Here is a 14307-nt window from a genome sequence, read left to right on the forward strand (position 1 = left end):
GTATTCCTGTATTGCAATTGTAATTATATGCTCGTCAGATTAGCGTGGTCGTCACGGAAGAGCTGGCCGAGGAATTCCGGAGAAAACTAGAAAGCAAGTGGATATACGAGATGAATATGTTGTTAGATATACAAGTTGTTTAAAAGTCGAAATCGTCTTCGTCGATATCCTTCCTTCGCTGATACTGGTTTGCTGATAAGCTAACGGCAATATTAAATAAAGCACCCCAGAGAAGACGCACCACAATTGTCGATTTCTTTGCCGTCTTGGCACCCTGAGCTTCTTCCACCTGATTATGCATCGGTGAGTAGGACGATGGGCTACGATCAGGATACGTACTTGGTCCAGGAGTTCAATGAGTTGGTTTTCCGACACTCGTCCTTTCAACTGGCCCGACTTCACCATCCTGAACAAGATGCCTTCGATTTGCTGCGATCGTTCTGGACTGACAAGCGCGATTCGGGACACTGCAGGACGACGTTGTTATATTTTCGCAGCAACAGCAGAAAACATACAACGTTCCCGAGCTGCCGTATCCAACACAGTTGCCATCAAATCCCGCCTCATCTGCTCCTCCTGAGCGCGTTTTGCTTCATCTTCTTGGGATTTTGCACCGGCAGCTTGTGGGGGGACCTGGCTGAGGTTCTCCATGGCTTGGGAGTCGATGTGATTCAAGCGAGAGACGTTACCTCACTGTTCGGTCCAGCGGTCCGGTGGCCGGTTTCAGCGTCTCTGCTCAACTTGCATCTCCCAAGAGGTACTTTGTACTTTCGCGGCGTCGCGTTCCAAAGGATGTAGCCTTACCTGGCCATTATTATCCCAGACTGGTGACCCTAACTAAGACCCTCGGTTACCTTCCCTTCCTCTTCCTCCGGGCGCTGTAGGCTAGCTTTCCCCTCGCATGAACAGGATTTTCACTTCGAGGCAGTACTATGTCGAACTAAATCTCGAATTATGTATGCCTCGTTTTGTCGCAATGGCAGGTCCTAGTTCAGAAATGCCTAATAGACAGACGGGTTTGCTGAGCGCGAAATTCGTATTATTTGTTCGTGGTCACCAAAGCCTTCAAAGTTGCTATAATGGATCATTAATGATATTCCTTGTCATGATGGCCATCATGCCTGCCACTAGTCCATTTCTATTTTACAATGCCGTCGACAAGACAAATTCATGCTTTCTTTCTCGTTGATCTCTCCCCTGTACTGGCAAAGGGCGAGAGAGCTCTCTTTGAATTCGATTTCTGGCAGGCGGACCGTCGAACTGACCTTCTACTGCTTACATTGTTCCCCGTAATGCCATCACACAAACAACATTAGTATGGCAGGGACCAGCATCTTCTTTATATTCGCTTTTCTCAGGGCGTCGGAACACAGTGCATGCGAATTTTGTGATCTAACCTCATGAATGTTGGCAGGAGCCTTTCTTCTTGGTGTACGTGATGATGGCCCCTCAGCGCTCAGTCATCCAAATTAAATGTATCAGGCGTTCGCATGCCATGTTCTTCCAGTTCATCGCCCTTCACCGCCATATACAGAAGGAAATACACAAGGCGAGGAAAAAACCTCAAGATTGTTGCTGGCCCTTGTGCTCGGTGTGGTCGGTCTAAAAAATGAGTCACGTACCGTTATTCTGGGACAAGAACACAAGGGGCCTATTGTTACATCATGATGGTTGCTCCACCCGTGAGCCATTTCTGCGAACATACAAGAACTGAAGAACAAAAGGACGCCTCCCGGAAAGGCAGAAAACACAGTCACGTGATCTCAGCAACTGAATTGATTGCGAAACAATGCCTCTTTCATCAGAAATCATTGTCCTCGACGTAGCCTGCTATAAAGGCCCTCTTCGCGATGTCTTCCCATTCCCACATCTTATTTTTCTCCTTAGACAGCGACATTCATTCTTCTTTTTTTTTTCTATAACCTTCACGACTTTTCCCGCTTCAAAATGCCTCAAATTTTCATCTCGGCGTTGAAAGCTATTATTCTCGCTGGTTTTTGTTCCGCTGCTGCGCGCGCAGCCGACATTAATGTTACCGTCGGAGGACCTGGAGTCCTCAAATTCAGTCCAGATTCTGTGGTACGTCCCTGTCGATCCTCAGTCTCCGGCCGCCGTACTTAGCTCTTGCATAGACCGCCAACGTCGGCGACGTTCTGCGATTCACATTCATGCAGAAGAATCACACAGCGACACAGTCCACTCTTGCTAGCCCGTGTTCACCCATCGAAAATGGCTTTGATAGTGGCTTGTGAGCACTCGCCTTTGTTGAGCTTTGCCTATACTTACCTTTCAATAGTGTACCTGTCTCCGACAACACCACCTCTGGTTTCCCCGTGGCAGAACTGACCATCTCAGACACAAATCCCATCTGGGTGTACTGTCGACAAGCGAACCATTGTCAACAGGGAATGGTTTTTGCAGTTAATCCAGGCGACAAGTTGGCTCAATTCCAAGCCGCGGCCACCGGAAACACAACGGCCACTGCTTCTTCCGGAAGTTCAGCGACCTCGGCAGCCACTGGAGTTGTTACTGTTACCGCTACCAGTGTCACTGTATCGGGTGGGCAAGTGTTAACAACTACCTCCGCGACTACAGCAGCTACTGCATCCGTGTCATCTTCCTCGAGCACCGATCATAAAGTCATTGTCGGTGGAACTGGTGGCCTCGTGACTTATTCGCCTGCCAACATCACTGCAAACGTTGGCGACACCGTTACCTTTGAGTTCCACCAAAAGAACCACACGGTCACTGCTTCGAGTTTCGCCTCTCCCTGCCAGGCTCTTTCTGGGGGATTCAATTCTGGATTGTGAGATTACTTGCGTGTCATGGATACGCAGGAACTGACCAAATTTTTTTGTGTAGCATGCCCGTCACTGATGATGCTCAAACTTTCCCGACTTATACGGTCCAAGTTAACGACGTAAAGTTTTCTTCTTCCACGACATCTGTTGAAACGCCGTACTCACTCCTTTCTTTCTAGACGAAGCCTATCTGGGCGTATTGCATGCAGACCAACCACTGCGCACAGGGAATGGTGTTTGCCGTCAATGCGAATGAGAGTAGTGCCAACACCTTCGAGGCTTTCAAAGCCAAGGCCATGAGCAATTCTACGTCTACTTCAAGCTCGAGTGGCGCTGCCTCATCGTCGACTGGTTCGGCGTCAGGAGCTGCCGGGCTCGCGGCACGTGGCTCTGGGGCTGTGGCCATCGTTTTCGCAATCGCATTGGGTTGTCTGCTATGAACGACATGATGTTTATGATGTTTACTTTCCTTTCGTGTTGTTGTATTTTTTAATATGGATTCATTGTATTGATATTCACTACGCTTACGGACATTTATTTCTAATACTGAGACTTGGTACTGTAGTCTAGCTGCTAATAGTTCATGTTTTTCCCGTCGTAGGACGCTTTGGCAAGGTCTCGGATGGGCATCCAAAGTTTTACACTCGTGCCTAAAGCAACTTTTAATCCACATCCGCACTCAAACGATGAGTATCGTTTCAATTTTGGGAAGAACAGGGGCTCGAGGCTATCAAAAGTTCCTCGTGTATCTTTCTTTCAGTGCAGTTCTCTTAAGTTTCCATCGTTACATAGTTCGGCGACAATCAAGCTAGACGGTTGTTTCGCCCACTACAGGTCCTCTTCCTTCCTTCTCCATATCCATTATGTTCCAAAAATCACATCCTTTGCCTTCATTCTGGGCTCCGGCATAACATGTCCACCAATATTTATCCGTTTTCCCATCCGTCCTATTCTTCATATCCGGTCTTAAGATTGTCGGTACATCGCATTTACACCGAGGGATGCTGGACGGGTGAAAGTCCGGGCGGTAGAACCTGAAGGTTATGTTGATCCGGCAATTGGAGGTGTCATTTGGGACGCGAGGGTGGGAGGGTCGGTAGAGGTCCATGGAAGATTGCGGAGGGATAGAATGTTTGAAGCGCTCTTGGCACGATGCGTGCATGATTGTGAGCTGTCCGCAGTAAGTATATATACATACGTGACAAATACAGCTTGACTGACGGAATTGTGAGGAAGAGGAATATTGAACGTCTGAGCGCTTCGCGTTTCTTTTTCTTGCTTGGGGATAACTTCTCGCAAGCTGAAAATCCTCCGCGCACCTAGATAAAGAAAGACTCGGTATGCCGGGGCTTAAATGATTAGAAAGTTTACCAAGGCTAAGAGAAGCTGAAAGCAAGGTCAATTGTATCAATTAAAAGATCTTGGTTCGACGCGCCTATTGTGCAATACGGTCCCAAATAAGTCATCTGGTCCGAATGGGGCCCAACACACTCTTTTGCACCTTCATAGCAGTTCGATGCAGCGACATTTGCTCGCCAGATATATTCTAATCCAGGTTGGCCAGCCCACTCAAGAGGAAATCGTTGTCGCTTCCGTAGTTCCTCATTGACGAGGCGTTCAACAATGACACACGCCTCTTCCATAGAGGCAGGAAACTCAAGCGGAGGTTCCGTCATTCGACCATTATACCTGTAACAAATCATTCAAATCAATATCCGTCACAATAACAACACCTACGCACCAGAACCGCGCCGCCTCTTGCCAGGCATCGGCGCTCCCTTCTGCACCGTTCTCTCGCGCAAAAAAAGACGTCCGATGTGGGCTTTCTACGAGTCTATCAAAGAGCCACCATTTATTGCGCCCCCATCCCCGTGAAGCATCAACCATGGTGTAAAAGAGCCGACAGGCTAACTCGTGTGGCAGAACGGAGAGATGCATGGTACAGGGACTGTGCTGCTCTACCATAGCCGGATTTGACAGTAAGAGAGGAGGCGGCGACACAGGCTTCTTGGATGGTGACGGCGGAGCTTGTCGGAGGACGGTCATGAGATTTACTGCAGGTTTCTTGGACGAACTTGACGGTTTTGAGGTGGAGGGCGACTTTCGCGTCAGAGTCATGTCGTCTTCGTCGTCTCGCTTGACAATTTTGTTGGGTTTGTTTCCAAGCCATGATGTCAAATCATTCGTCCTTTTTCTCTTCTTCCCTCGATTGTTCAAGTATTGGGCAGCAGCCTCTACATTGCCATTGTGTTGCACCAATGCGTCCAAGACTGCCTCCTCAGATTGCCTGGAGTTTGATTGCAGTAAGCTGTATACGAGGGCGATCAGCATCTCTGTGTCGTCTGTGCTCATGATGGTTGCTTAGGAAAAACACGGACCGCGGACCGCGGACCGGTCCGAGCTCACAAGATGACTAAGCTTAGAGGAGCTATATCATATTAAAGATTTTAATGGATGACCTCAGGGCTTGAGGTTACTAGACTAGACCTTCCTAGTGCCACAGTTTCCTCACTAGCGTTGACGGCAAGTTCCCCCGTTAAAAGCTGCTTGACGACTCTGGAACTCCATGAATTGATCCAAGGTTATTTATTTGGTTAGATATAATCCTTTCACCGCTCATCACCGATTTACCTACCTACCTACCTACCTACCTACGCTCTTCGCTAGGCGAATGGACTCGGAGCTCGAAGCACAATTTTCTAAATTCTTCGCCTCGGTCAAGGACTTTTTCAGTTTCACCCGCAAATTCGGACTGTTCACACATAGCTTGCTATCTCCGTGGAGAATTGGAATCTTATGTCAGTATCAAGTTTATGGGGGACACCGTCTAGATTAGTACTACTGCTCATGATACCGATGGCCAACTCAACCTTTTCGACACCGCTGACAGAGCTCTTTGGTATCCGCCATCCGGTGATGCTTGCTGGTACGTGTCGCGTCCTATGCATATGACAACCGTTGGCTGTATACCGTTGACTGTAGGCATGGACACCGCCGCAGGCCCTGAGCTAGCTGCTGCAGTGACCAACGCTGGTATGTTGCTTCGCTCGTCGCTCCATATTTTCTTGCCATTGAATGAACTTTGCCAGGCGGCATAGGTATCATAGGCGGTGTCCTTCTCACTCCATCCCTTCTCCGTTCATCCATACGCGCCCTGAAACTCCATCTTCACGACCCCAAGGCTCCATGGGGCGTTGATCTTCTCATACCCCAAGTTGGCGGAAACGCAAGGAAGACCAACGAAGACTACACCCGCGGACAGTTGGCCCAGCTTGTCGAGGTTATCATCAGTGAAGGCGCGAGGCTCTTTGTTTGCGCGGTGGGTGTCCCGCCGAGATGGGCTGTGGATCAGTTCCATGAGGCGGGCATACCTGTTATGAAGTATGTGTAATTTTCATTTGCCCATGATGCGAGCGATGTTGACCCGAAAGATTAGTATGATCGGTCATCCAAAGGTACTTTTACTCTCTCTCGCTATATTTCTTTTTTTCCCATCGTGACACGAATAGCATGTCCCGAAAGCCTTAGCGCAGGGTGTTGACATCATATGCGCCCAAGGTGGAGAGGCGGGTGGACACACGGGAGACATTCCGTTCAGTATTCTCATCCCATCTGTTGTCGATTTGTGTGGTAAAGCCAAGACTCTCAAGGGCGATCCGGTCATTGTCATTGCAGCGGGCGGCATTGCGGATGGGAGAGGGTTGGCCGCCGCATTGGTGTACGTCGAGATTCTACCTTGACGATATATGCTCACTGAATTCTCTACACGGTAGGTACGGTGCATCTGGCGTCTGGGTCGGTACGCGCTTCCTCGCATCCACCGAAGCTGAGGCATCGCAGATGCACAAAGACCTCGTTTTGAGCGCCGGATATGATGATGTCGGACCAACACTCATCTATTCTGGCCGACCGATGTGTGTGAGAAGGACCAAGTATGTTAAAGAGTGGTAGGTTTTTTTTTTGCTAATTGTTTCTTTTCTTTCTTCTCACCTTTTGATCTGCTGTCGGAAGGGAGACCACCCGTCGGCATGAACAGGAAGTCCTCCTCTCCCAGGGGAAGATACCGTATAAAATCGATCTGGAGGAACACCCTGAGAAGAGGGTGGAGAGTGCCCGCTGTACGTTTACGTGTTCACTTCCCTTTCGTCATCACAAGTTGATGAAGTTGATGGCCGTATCCTCAGGGGTCATGGGAAAAGTAGCCGGCTCGATACATGATATCAAGCCGGCAAACGATATGTGCGTCTTTCTTTCTCTTCTTCGTCTTTCCCCCCCCCCCCTCTGGCTCAGAGATTCCTCCTCTAGTGTCCAAGAAATTGTTCGCACCGCGGCGGAACGACTGGAACGGTCCGCCGGGCGTGTGAGGACCAAGTTGTGAAAAGGCAGGAAAGGCAGACTCGGAGGATCTTCTACAGTGGAACAGGAACGGGATAGGGCAAGCTTACAGAGCATTCTATGTTTTATCTTTCACAATCATACAGATATTGGTATTTTTTCGTGAATCTCATCGTCAGGGACTGGTTCTCATCAGAAATGTATGCACGCACCTTGACCAGGCTAGACTATCGACGCATTCTCGACTGAACGTCACCGTTAAGGGCTTCAGCGCTACCGCTCTGCCTCTGACTTAAACAGAAGCAAGACCGACCCCCTTCCCTCGATTAGAACGGCCCGTTTTCCGAATGACAATAATTCTGTCAGTGCCAGGGCCTTGATTCGTACTCGAGTACTTGGGCACTTATATGGATAGATCGATTGTCCTTGCCTTGACAATTGTCATCTACTACTATATATATATACATAAATCCACATATAAAATCTGTCCCCATTACTATCCGTCTCTACCCCCAAAACTTCAGAAACCAGCTCGTCCTCTGCCTAGTATCGATTTGCCCCTCCTTCCGTCTCAAAACTCTGGGTAATGGCTTTTCTCTTGCATCGTATGTAGCACTGCTCTTTATGGACATGGGCGGGGTATTTCTGGGGGTTGGTAGACCGGGCAAGGCATGCGATACGTGCGTATCAGAGGGTATCCGTGCATGAATATGGGTATGATGGCCTGGATGAGGTCTTGTCACGGTAGGGGAACGAGGTATTGAAGGTGCGGTGGTTTTGGGTTTAGGCTCCGTAGCTGTTGGTGATTGTGAAGGTTTCGTAGATGGGGACGTATGCTTTGAAGAGACGGTTTGAGCGCGCTGAGGGACAGCGGATATAGTTTGTCGCGTAGGTCGATGGCCATGGTCGGACATTGAGCGCGACTGAGACTGTCCAGGTTCCAGCCGTGAACGTTCTGGACGACGTCGTTCTCGTGAAGTGGAACGGCGAGCATTCTGTCCGGTGCCATCCGACTTGAATACACTTATCGGTCTGCCGCCCGACAGTGGTTGCGAATATCTGGCAGGATTCTTCCCTAATGCTGATCCCTCCTTTTTTCTCCCTTTCCCTTTCTCCAAAGCCCTTAAAGTCTTCTCTCCCCCCTCCTCAACGTACAAGGCGGGGAAATCAGACGACCGGTATCCCCCTTGTACGCTGCCAAGATCTTCATCACTATCTGGGGGCGTCGGGAGCCCACTGCCCTTCATCGCAACGCTCCTCCCGGTCACACGAACATCGTCCATCGAACGAATCCACGCCTTGGACCCACCACCATCAAGGGCACCAGCTAGGGCAAAGTCCAGTATACTAGGGCCATGTGATGCAAATAGAAGATTGAAAGGGAGTATGTAGGCATAGTATGCAGCGGACTTGGCAGTGGATGTGGATGTATGCAAAGATGACGTCGATGCCGCAGTCCGACAGTGATTGATCAAGAAATGCTCGAGATTTTGGACAGTTTTTGATGGAAGCGTCGATGGTGGCGGGAGAACGTGTATGATATGAGCGCGTCTCTGTTTAGCACCGTGGGCCGCCTCTTGCTCAGTCGTCATCGTCGTCGTCGGGGGTATCGGGCTGGGGCGGCGTGATAGGAACGATAGTCTGGATGTTTGTCTTGGCACTGTCACCTGGGTCTTCTTCTCCTTTCCATTCCGTGTCAGCAAGAACCCAGCAACCAATGATGTCGCCAGGATCCCCATCTTCAAGGCCTCCCTCTCGCTTCCCGTTCTACCGTCGAGGAAATTGATGACGGCGTGGAAAGACGGTATAGGGAGGACTCCTGCGCTCTCAGCCTCGCTCGTATCCTCCGCTATAGTACTCATGGGTACGAAACCAAACGTCTCTTCTCGTCCTTCGTAGTCATACTGACTGTACTGCTTCGCCGGTCGCAGTGGCGTGCGCGCCGCACGCTGCAACACCGAGAGAAGGTGTAGGGCTCCACCTTTGCTGAGCCTCTTGTTCGTCCGTAGGATTGCTAGAGATGCCGATGAGGAGCCTTCGGCTACTGGAATCCATTTCGCGGGATTACTTGATGGCACGACCAAAATTGTCTGTGCTAGCGATGGGTTATTGAGAAGAGGGCGCACCAGACGCACATCGGGGTCGCCGAGCACTACAATACGCTGTACCGCCGGTGAAGCTGGAAGAGCACCAGCGTCGACGAGCCACGACGGGTGGTGCGGATGAAACATGCAAGACATTTTCGACGGTGCGGCAGAATATAAGATCAAGGGCAACTCCACCGGCATCCGCCGGATGACGCAGCGATCGCTTTTTTCGTGCTGGCAACTTTCTGTCGAGGTCCGGGAATCAAGAGTGGACTACCACCAAGAAACTAGCGCATCGGTGGAAAATATAGCTGAAGATATTAGTATATGTGAACAGGACGGTCATCGCACTTGTCATCAGATGATTAATCTTCGTTGAGTCCAGCTCCGGAGGAACTTCAAGCTCTATGGCAGGCTCGGTTGGCAGTGAGTCACTGATGATCTTGGCAGAAGCGTTCCCATGGTCGCCTAGCCTCTGCACATGTCCACCTTGCATCCACAACCCTTTCGTAAAAGCTTTATGAAAGAGCGAGAATCTTGCTACAAGTATCGCGTTCGTGCCGAAATAGAATGAGATGCCTAATGACAGATGTTACGATCAAACTATGAATAGAATACCACTTACTTCCACCCCAACCACGGTATTTCATTGGGAAAACATTGCGAATTGGCCGAGCCTCGGGGCGCACACGACTCCTCAAAATACGCTGGAGGAACGGGTTAATGGCCGCCTCAGCTGCGAGAGGTTGTGAACTTCAGGAATCAGAATGCCGAAATGAGAACTGGCCAAGGGTCGATGTCCCCGTCTAGAAACCAACACATTTAGAAGAGACTTGAACGCAATGTAGACGGAGGCGTAGATCAACGTGGGGCCCACGCTGTGTGCCCTTTCCGACTTCCAAGGAGAATCCAATGACTTTAGCTTCAAGATGCCCATTCCCATCCCACGATAATTTAAAAGGCTCGTTCTGACTCACGTCCTTATTACGGTGGGTGGTACTTGGCGCTAGCACCATAATCAGGCGGATCCGGCAATCAACTGCAGTAGTCGAACGCACGTTCCAGAGAGGATTCCGAGGTGGAGACACTATTCAGTTTACCTCGCGCCACCTTGATCAGCCTCACGCCATTGGGTAGATACACCCATTCCAGCTGTTTCTGGGACAACCGATTCAGTACCCACTCGCGTCAATTACTCCGAGTCCAGTTTGTTGATCGGCAGGATGTACGAGGTTTTGGGGACTCCGTAATTTGAAAAGGACAAGGTTACCATATAGACCGTAGGGACCTTTATTCATCAGCAAGCGTTGCGTATACTTATATATACTGAAACGTGCCTGTGCCTGCTTCCTTAACACGAAAAAAGCGGCGAAGGGTGGTCGGTGTATCCACCTTTTGATGTCGCCACCGCGTCATGTTCGAGCGGGCTGTCATTCGTCCATCCACAAGGTGGCGGGAGCCAACAATTGTTCCCCCTTCCGCCATATTGTGCTCTTCAAGATCTCCGAGTGCGTTTGAACTCGAGAACATTGAAAATAAAAATCCAACCCGAGGATACGGTTGACAACGTGTGTCAGCTGCCACCATGTCCCATCCATCTCTTTCCCAACCGACTTCTTTCAAAAGCCATTCACCGTACACCCCATCACGAGCGTCCCTAAGAACTCTGTCGCATCTCTTACTCTTTGAACTTCTGCCACGAGCTGCGGCCCCCGTTAACGTTTACTCTCACAGGAAATAACGACATACGTCGTTAAAATTATATGTTCCCTAAAAATAAACAGAATCAGCGCTCTCACAGCCTATAGCTATAAGCACGTACGTTCTGATTACAATTTGCAAACCAAAAATGCGGCACCGAAAGACATGAAACGCCACTGGGCTATTTTTGAACGGCTCTTCCTTTGTCTCGAAACCCCAAGCCCCTTGTCTGTTCAACGGTTTTGCCGCCTTCTGTCCATCCCAATCGAGAAGAGTCGAAAAAAGGATACGGTGGTAGCGGACATTTCTTACAATATGAAGCTTGACTTTCATGGCCCGCCTTTACTGAAACGCCCAGATCCATCGCATGTTCGACCTCATGAATATTGCTTGCGGACTTGACTTCCCAAGTTACTTGAGGGGTCGAACCGGGTACGAGGTAAATGACTAAACCATGCATCAATTTAGGATCATTCATACGTTATCGATGGCTGAGAAGAGACTTGCGGTGCGGCGATTCGAGGAAGACAACGCAAACACAAGCGCCTTTGTGTTGAAATGAAATCAGTATCGGGCAGAGGAACTCCTGGTGAAAAAAATTGACCTGGTCATCACCGCTTCTTGGTCAGACAAAGGATAGACTCAATGTCAGAAGGCGTATGACTCCAAGCATCCTTTGTTCACAATCGCTTCGGTGATCTGAGATCAACAAGTAAGATATCGGATCTTCGCGAATCCAAACCAGAGGCTATAGATACGATGAAAACGCGCATGTAACACACAATGAACAGGGCCTCATTGTGCAGGGTGAACCTCAGTTCTTGGAGTCTGTCATGAGATAAACCACATCGGTATCCAGGTATGAATGGACGTCGTCATGGCTCGTGGTTCATAACAAAGGATCTTCGGAAATTGAATTAACGGCGGTTAAAGCTGGATCTGAGGAGCCAAGACTCATGTTCGTAGACCGGATGGCAGGAAACAATCGATCGTCCGGGAACGAGGAACAAGATCCGCTACCGAGGGCGTTGGTCAACTGACAAAGAACGCCCTCGGAAGAGACACAAACACGCCAACAGACAAAAAGCGGCCTGATTTCGACACCACCGAGCTCAGCAATACTGATTTGCGGACAATTCCAGACCTTCGAGGAGTCTAGCGTTCTGAGTGCCAGGTCGTCGTTTACTGCTGCGACAGCCACTGTAACGGTAATACAACATCGTCAGGCACAACTCTCACAATCCGTGTTATTATTTGTCGAAGATGGCCGGTCCATCCCACGACTCGAAAGACTCGGACTGGGAGTGCTCCTAGTGCTTGGAGGTATGTGAGACACACGTAGAGTGACTCTGGATCCGGCAGCAGTCTTGTAGTATCCCAAATCCAGACACGAGAGGAAGCCGCGTGGAGATCCTATATGAAATCAGATTCCGAGAAATGGAGGAATATAAGGAGTTGAACATACATCCTTTCCTCCATTGAAGCAGACTATCACGGGATATTCGCAAGGGGACACGACGATTGTCGGCCTGAAGTGACCGGAGTGCGTTACAGGACAGGCATACGGTCGAGGATTACAAAGACTTGAGATGGAGAAGCGCCTGCGACCATAAAGGCTGCTGAGAAGAGATGTCGGACTATTTGATGATACTTTGATGACACTGTCAAAACGTCCAATTCGGGCGACGGTCGTAGAAAATAATGAGACTTTGGTACCAGTTATCTTGCGGAGGAGACGTGTCAGGGGCGAATAATACTGGAAAACAGCTTTATAATGTCCATATTGTTCAGAATCTTGCACGATTGTTTCTCCACTTGGGAGGTGTTTTTTTACGCTAGGAAAAAATCAGTTCATGTGCTCTAAGAGAACGAAAGGAGCTCACGATATGATGGTATATCTATATACGTGGCCTGAATTCTGCTTCGTCAACGCAACTAGGAAGAACCTTGATCCTGACAATGAACGCAACTTGGGAGCGCCAAGAGTCTCGGGGCGATCATCCGGACCGAGGACCGAGAATTGCTTCGAGAATTACTTGGTACCGTAATTTTGGATCGTCGACATGAGGATGTTGACTTGTTCTTTGTTCATCTCGAGCCTTTCTTCTCTGCGCCTAAAAAGACCAGGAAAGCACCATGCCACCATTACTATCCCATCATGTCTCAGCCTCATATCCCTCGACCTCGGAACGCGTTCATTTTTTTCCGTTCTCACTACCTTCGGCTGCACAGCGAAGAAGAAAACCAGAACGTCATCTCCTGTGCTGCAGGCCAAGCATGGCACGCTCTGAGCACCGAAGAGCAAGAGCCGTTTCGCGAACTCGCCAGGAAAGAGAGGGAGCGTTACCAGGACGAGTATCCGTGGTATAAGTACGCGCCAGGAAAGGGGAGTGGCGGGGGATCAGGAGGAACGAGGAGGAGGAGCGGGAGTGCTGGAGAGCCTACAAGCAGGGCAAGAAAGTCGACATCTTCCCACTACCAGTCACCGACGCCATCATTAACGTCATCAGCCTCGTCAACAACTACCCCGCCACCCCGCACACCGTCACCGTCGAGCGCGCCCTCTGTCCCGTTGCTTCCGCCATCCTCGCCCTTAGCGCCGCGTACCGTCAATAGAAGTGCGCGTGGCCTCGTCACTCCCTCGTCCGTTGCCATGGTCATGCGCGGTTCTCTATCCAAGCCCAAGCGCATCGTACCATCCGTGTACAAGTTCCCTCCGATCGCACCCCTTCCACCTCCATCGACTTACGAGACCGCACATGACGACTGGACTCCTGGGTATGAATCGTCGCTCACGATGCCCCTCAATTTTGATTATGATGTCGAAATAGATGACATGGCGACATCAATTGACTGGAACCACCTGGAGTCGCCGTACGTGTTTGGGGAGGAACCGCGTCCCTCCACGTCGAAGGAGTCTGCAGAAAAGGTCGTGGTGCCTGTGTCGCTGAAAGAAAATGGCATGGACATTTCCATCTGAGCATATAAAATAGCCTAAATAGCCGGCTTCTGATACATAATGACGTGACTATAAATAGCCCCAAATATATATTGTAACACTACATGATATCGTACATACCATCGTCTAGATAATAGTTACTGTACATTTATTACGGCCTTAAACACAAACATTTGGAATCATGGGCCCTGGGACTCACCTTTAGAAGACCGAACTTAACCATTCTGAATCTGATTCAAGGTTGGAAGTGTCCGGGCTCGCAAATCCAAGTTGGAACGGGGTATTCAAGACTGGATGAGCAAGATACTGAAGGCACACTCATATTAAGGTCGTGTCAAGCTCGCAGCGTTCACTTTCAATACTACTGTGATGCTTGTCGCGTCTGACTGACCTTGCTCGACCGTGACGGCCTTCATGTTTCGTC

The 14307-nt window shown here is 49.7% G+C and overlaps 7 protein-coding genes across 7 annotated transcripts; 3 read left to right on the forward strand and 4 right to left on the reverse strand.

Moving 5' to 3' along the window:
- Positions 1-42: 42 nt before the first annotated feature.
- BT62DRAFT_27018 (uncharacterized protein) lies at positions 43-724 on the reverse strand. The gene is made up of 4 exons (XM_043180315.1): positions 516-724; positions 340-467; positions 242-289; positions 43-184 (listed from the first exon to the last, which is right to left on the reverse strand). Exons 1-4 carry the CDS (start codon positions 649-651, stop codon positions 140-142), a joined length of 357 nt encoding a protein of 118 aa, XP_043046299.1. The 5' UTR covers positions 652-724; the 3' UTR covers positions 43-139.
- Positions 725-1906: 1182 nt separating this feature from the next.
- BT62DRAFT_939923 (Cupredoxin) lies at positions 1907-3478 on the forward strand. The gene is made up of 5 exons (XM_043187732.1): positions 1907-2079; positions 2133-2248; positions 2297-2806; positions 2863-2920; positions 2981-3478. Exons 1-5 carry the CDS (start codon positions 1948-1950, stop codon positions 3239-3241), a joined length of 1077 nt encoding a protein of 358 aa, XP_043046300.1. The 5' UTR covers positions 1907-1947; the 3' UTR covers positions 3242-3478.
- Positions 3479-3541: 63 nt separating this feature from the next.
- On the reverse strand, positions 3542-5175 carry BT62DRAFT_925339 (uncharacterized protein). Its single transcript, XM_043184782.1, has 5 exons — positions 4543-5175; positions 4237-4490; positions 4173-4187; positions 4023-4120; positions 3542-3972 (listed from the first exon to the last, which is right to left on the reverse strand). The coding sequence occupies exons 1-5, from the start codon at positions 5151-5153 to the stop codon at positions 3610-3612; spliced, it is 1341 nt and encodes a 446-aa protein (XP_043046301.1). The 5' UTR covers positions 5154-5175; the 3' UTR covers positions 3542-3609.
- Positions 5176-5273: 98 nt separating this feature from the next.
- Positions 5274-7605, forward strand: BT62DRAFT_925340 (2-nitropropane dioxygenase). The gene is made up of 9 exons (XM_043184783.1): positions 5274-5727; positions 5784-5834; positions 5891-6182; positions 6238-6256; positions 6311-6519; positions 6575-6748; positions 6813-6919; positions 6986-7040; positions 7107-7605. The coding sequence occupies exons 1-9, from the start codon at positions 5658-5660 to the stop codon at positions 7177-7179; spliced, it is 1050 nt and encodes a 349-aa protein (XP_043046302.1). The 5' UTR covers positions 5274-5657; the 3' UTR covers positions 7180-7605.
- A 1880-nt stretch (positions 7606-9485) lies between these two features.
- On the reverse strand, positions 9486-11257 carry BT62DRAFT_998825 (uncharacterized protein; the record flags this gene model as incomplete). The annotated part of the gene is made up of 9 exons (XM_043190751.1): positions 9486-9802; positions 9849-9976; positions 10042-10145; positions 10201-10229; positions 10282-10381; positions 10420-10573; positions 10632-10880; positions 10973-10993; positions 11046-11257. 9 exons carry the CDS (start codon positions 11255-11257, stop codon positions 9486-9488), a joined length of 1314 nt encoding a protein of 437 aa, XP_043046303.1.
- A 556-nt stretch (positions 11258-11813) lies between these two features.
- Positions 11814-13016, reverse strand: BT62DRAFT_998826 (uncharacterized protein; the record flags this gene model as incomplete). Its single annotated transcript, XM_043190752.1, has 6 exons — positions 11814-12124; positions 12164-12234; positions 12273-12337; positions 12390-12759; positions 12808-12947; positions 13002-13016. The coding sequence occupies 6 exons, from the start codon at positions 13014-13016 to the stop codon at positions 11814-11816; spliced, it is 972 nt and encodes a 323-aa protein (XP_043046304.1).
- On the forward strand, positions 12992-13788 carry BT62DRAFT_925345 (uncharacterized protein). Its single transcript, XM_043184784.1, has 2 exons — positions 12992-13702; positions 13756-13788. The coding sequence occupies exons 1-2, from the start codon at positions 13083-13085 to the stop codon at positions 13757-13759; spliced, it is 624 nt and encodes a 207-aa protein (XP_043046305.1). The 5' UTR covers positions 12992-13082; the 3' UTR covers positions 13760-13788.
- The last annotated feature ends 519 nt before the right edge of the window (positions 13789-14307 follow it).

The sequence above is a fragment of the Guyanagaster necrorhizus genome (genome assembly GCF_019112545.1).
Source record: "Guyanagaster necrorhizus MCA 3950 unplaced genomic scaffold BT62scaffold_1, whole genome shotgun sequence".
Taxonomy (NCBI): Eukaryota; Fungi; Basidiomycota; class Agaricomycetes; order Agaricales; family Physalacriaceae; genus Guyanagaster; species Guyanagaster necrorhizus.

What these genes read in the sequence shown, in the direction of transcription:
- BT62DRAFT_27018 (XM_043180315.1), bottom strand. Translation starts at nt 651, where the DNA reads ATGGAGAACCTCAGCCAGGTCCCCCCACAAGCTGCCGGTGCAAAATCC. An exon ending in TCATTGAACTCCTGGACCAA is followed by an intron (nt 290 to 339) that starts GTACGTATCCTG and finishes ATGCATAATCAG; the next exon opens with GTGGAAGAAGCTCAGGGTGC. An exon ending in CAAAGAAATCGACAATTGTG is followed by an intron (nt 185 to 241) that starts GTGCGTCTTCTC and finishes TCAGCAAACCAG; the next exon opens with TATCAGCGAAGGAAGGATAT.
- BT62DRAFT_925339 (XM_043184782.1), bottom strand. Translation starts at nt 5,153, where the DNA reads ATGAGCACAGACGACACAGAGATGCTGATCGCCCTCGTATACAGCTTA. An exon ending in CAAGAGGCGGCGCGGTTCTG is followed by an intron (nt 4,491 to 4,542) that starts GTGCGTAGGTGT and finishes GATTTGTTACAG; the next exon opens with GTATAATGGTCGAATGACGG. An exon ending in TTCCTCTTCCTCACAATTCC is followed by an intron (nt 3,973 to 4,022) that starts GTCAGTCAAGCT and finishes TACTGCGGACAG; the next exon opens with CTCACAATCATGCACGCATC.
- BT62DRAFT_939923 (XM_043187732.1), top strand. Translation starts at nt 1,948, where the DNA reads ATGCCTCAAATTTTCATCTCGGCGTTGAAAGCTATTATTCTCGCTGGT. An exon ending in AATTCAGTCCAGATTCTGTG is followed by an intron (nt 2,080 to 2,132) that starts GTACGTCCCTGT and finishes GCTCTTGCATAG; the next exon opens with ACCGCCAACGTCGGCGACGT. An exon ending in AATGGCTTTGATAGTGGCTT is followed by an intron (nt 2,249 to 2,296) that starts GTGAGCACTCGC and finishes ACCTTTCAATAG; the next exon opens with TGTACCTGTCTCCGACAACA.
- BT62DRAFT_925345 (XM_043184784.1), top strand. Translation starts at nt 13,083, where the DNA reads ATGTCTCAGCCTCATATCCCTCGACCTCGGAACGCGTTCATTTTTTTC.
- BT62DRAFT_925340 (XM_043184783.1), top strand. Translation starts at nt 5,658, where the DNA reads ATGGCCAACTCAACCTTTTCGACACCGCTGACAGAGCTCTTTGGTATC. An exon ending in ACCAAGTATGTTAAAGAGTG is followed by an intron (nt 6,749 to 6,812) that starts GTAGGTTTTTTT and finishes TGCTGTCGGAAG; the next exon opens with GGAGACCACCCGTCGGCATG. An exon ending in ATCAAGCCGGCAAACGATAT is followed by an intron (nt 7,041 to 7,106) that starts GTGCGTCTTTCT and finishes TTCCTCCTCTAG; the next exon opens with TGTCCAAGAAATTGTTCGCA.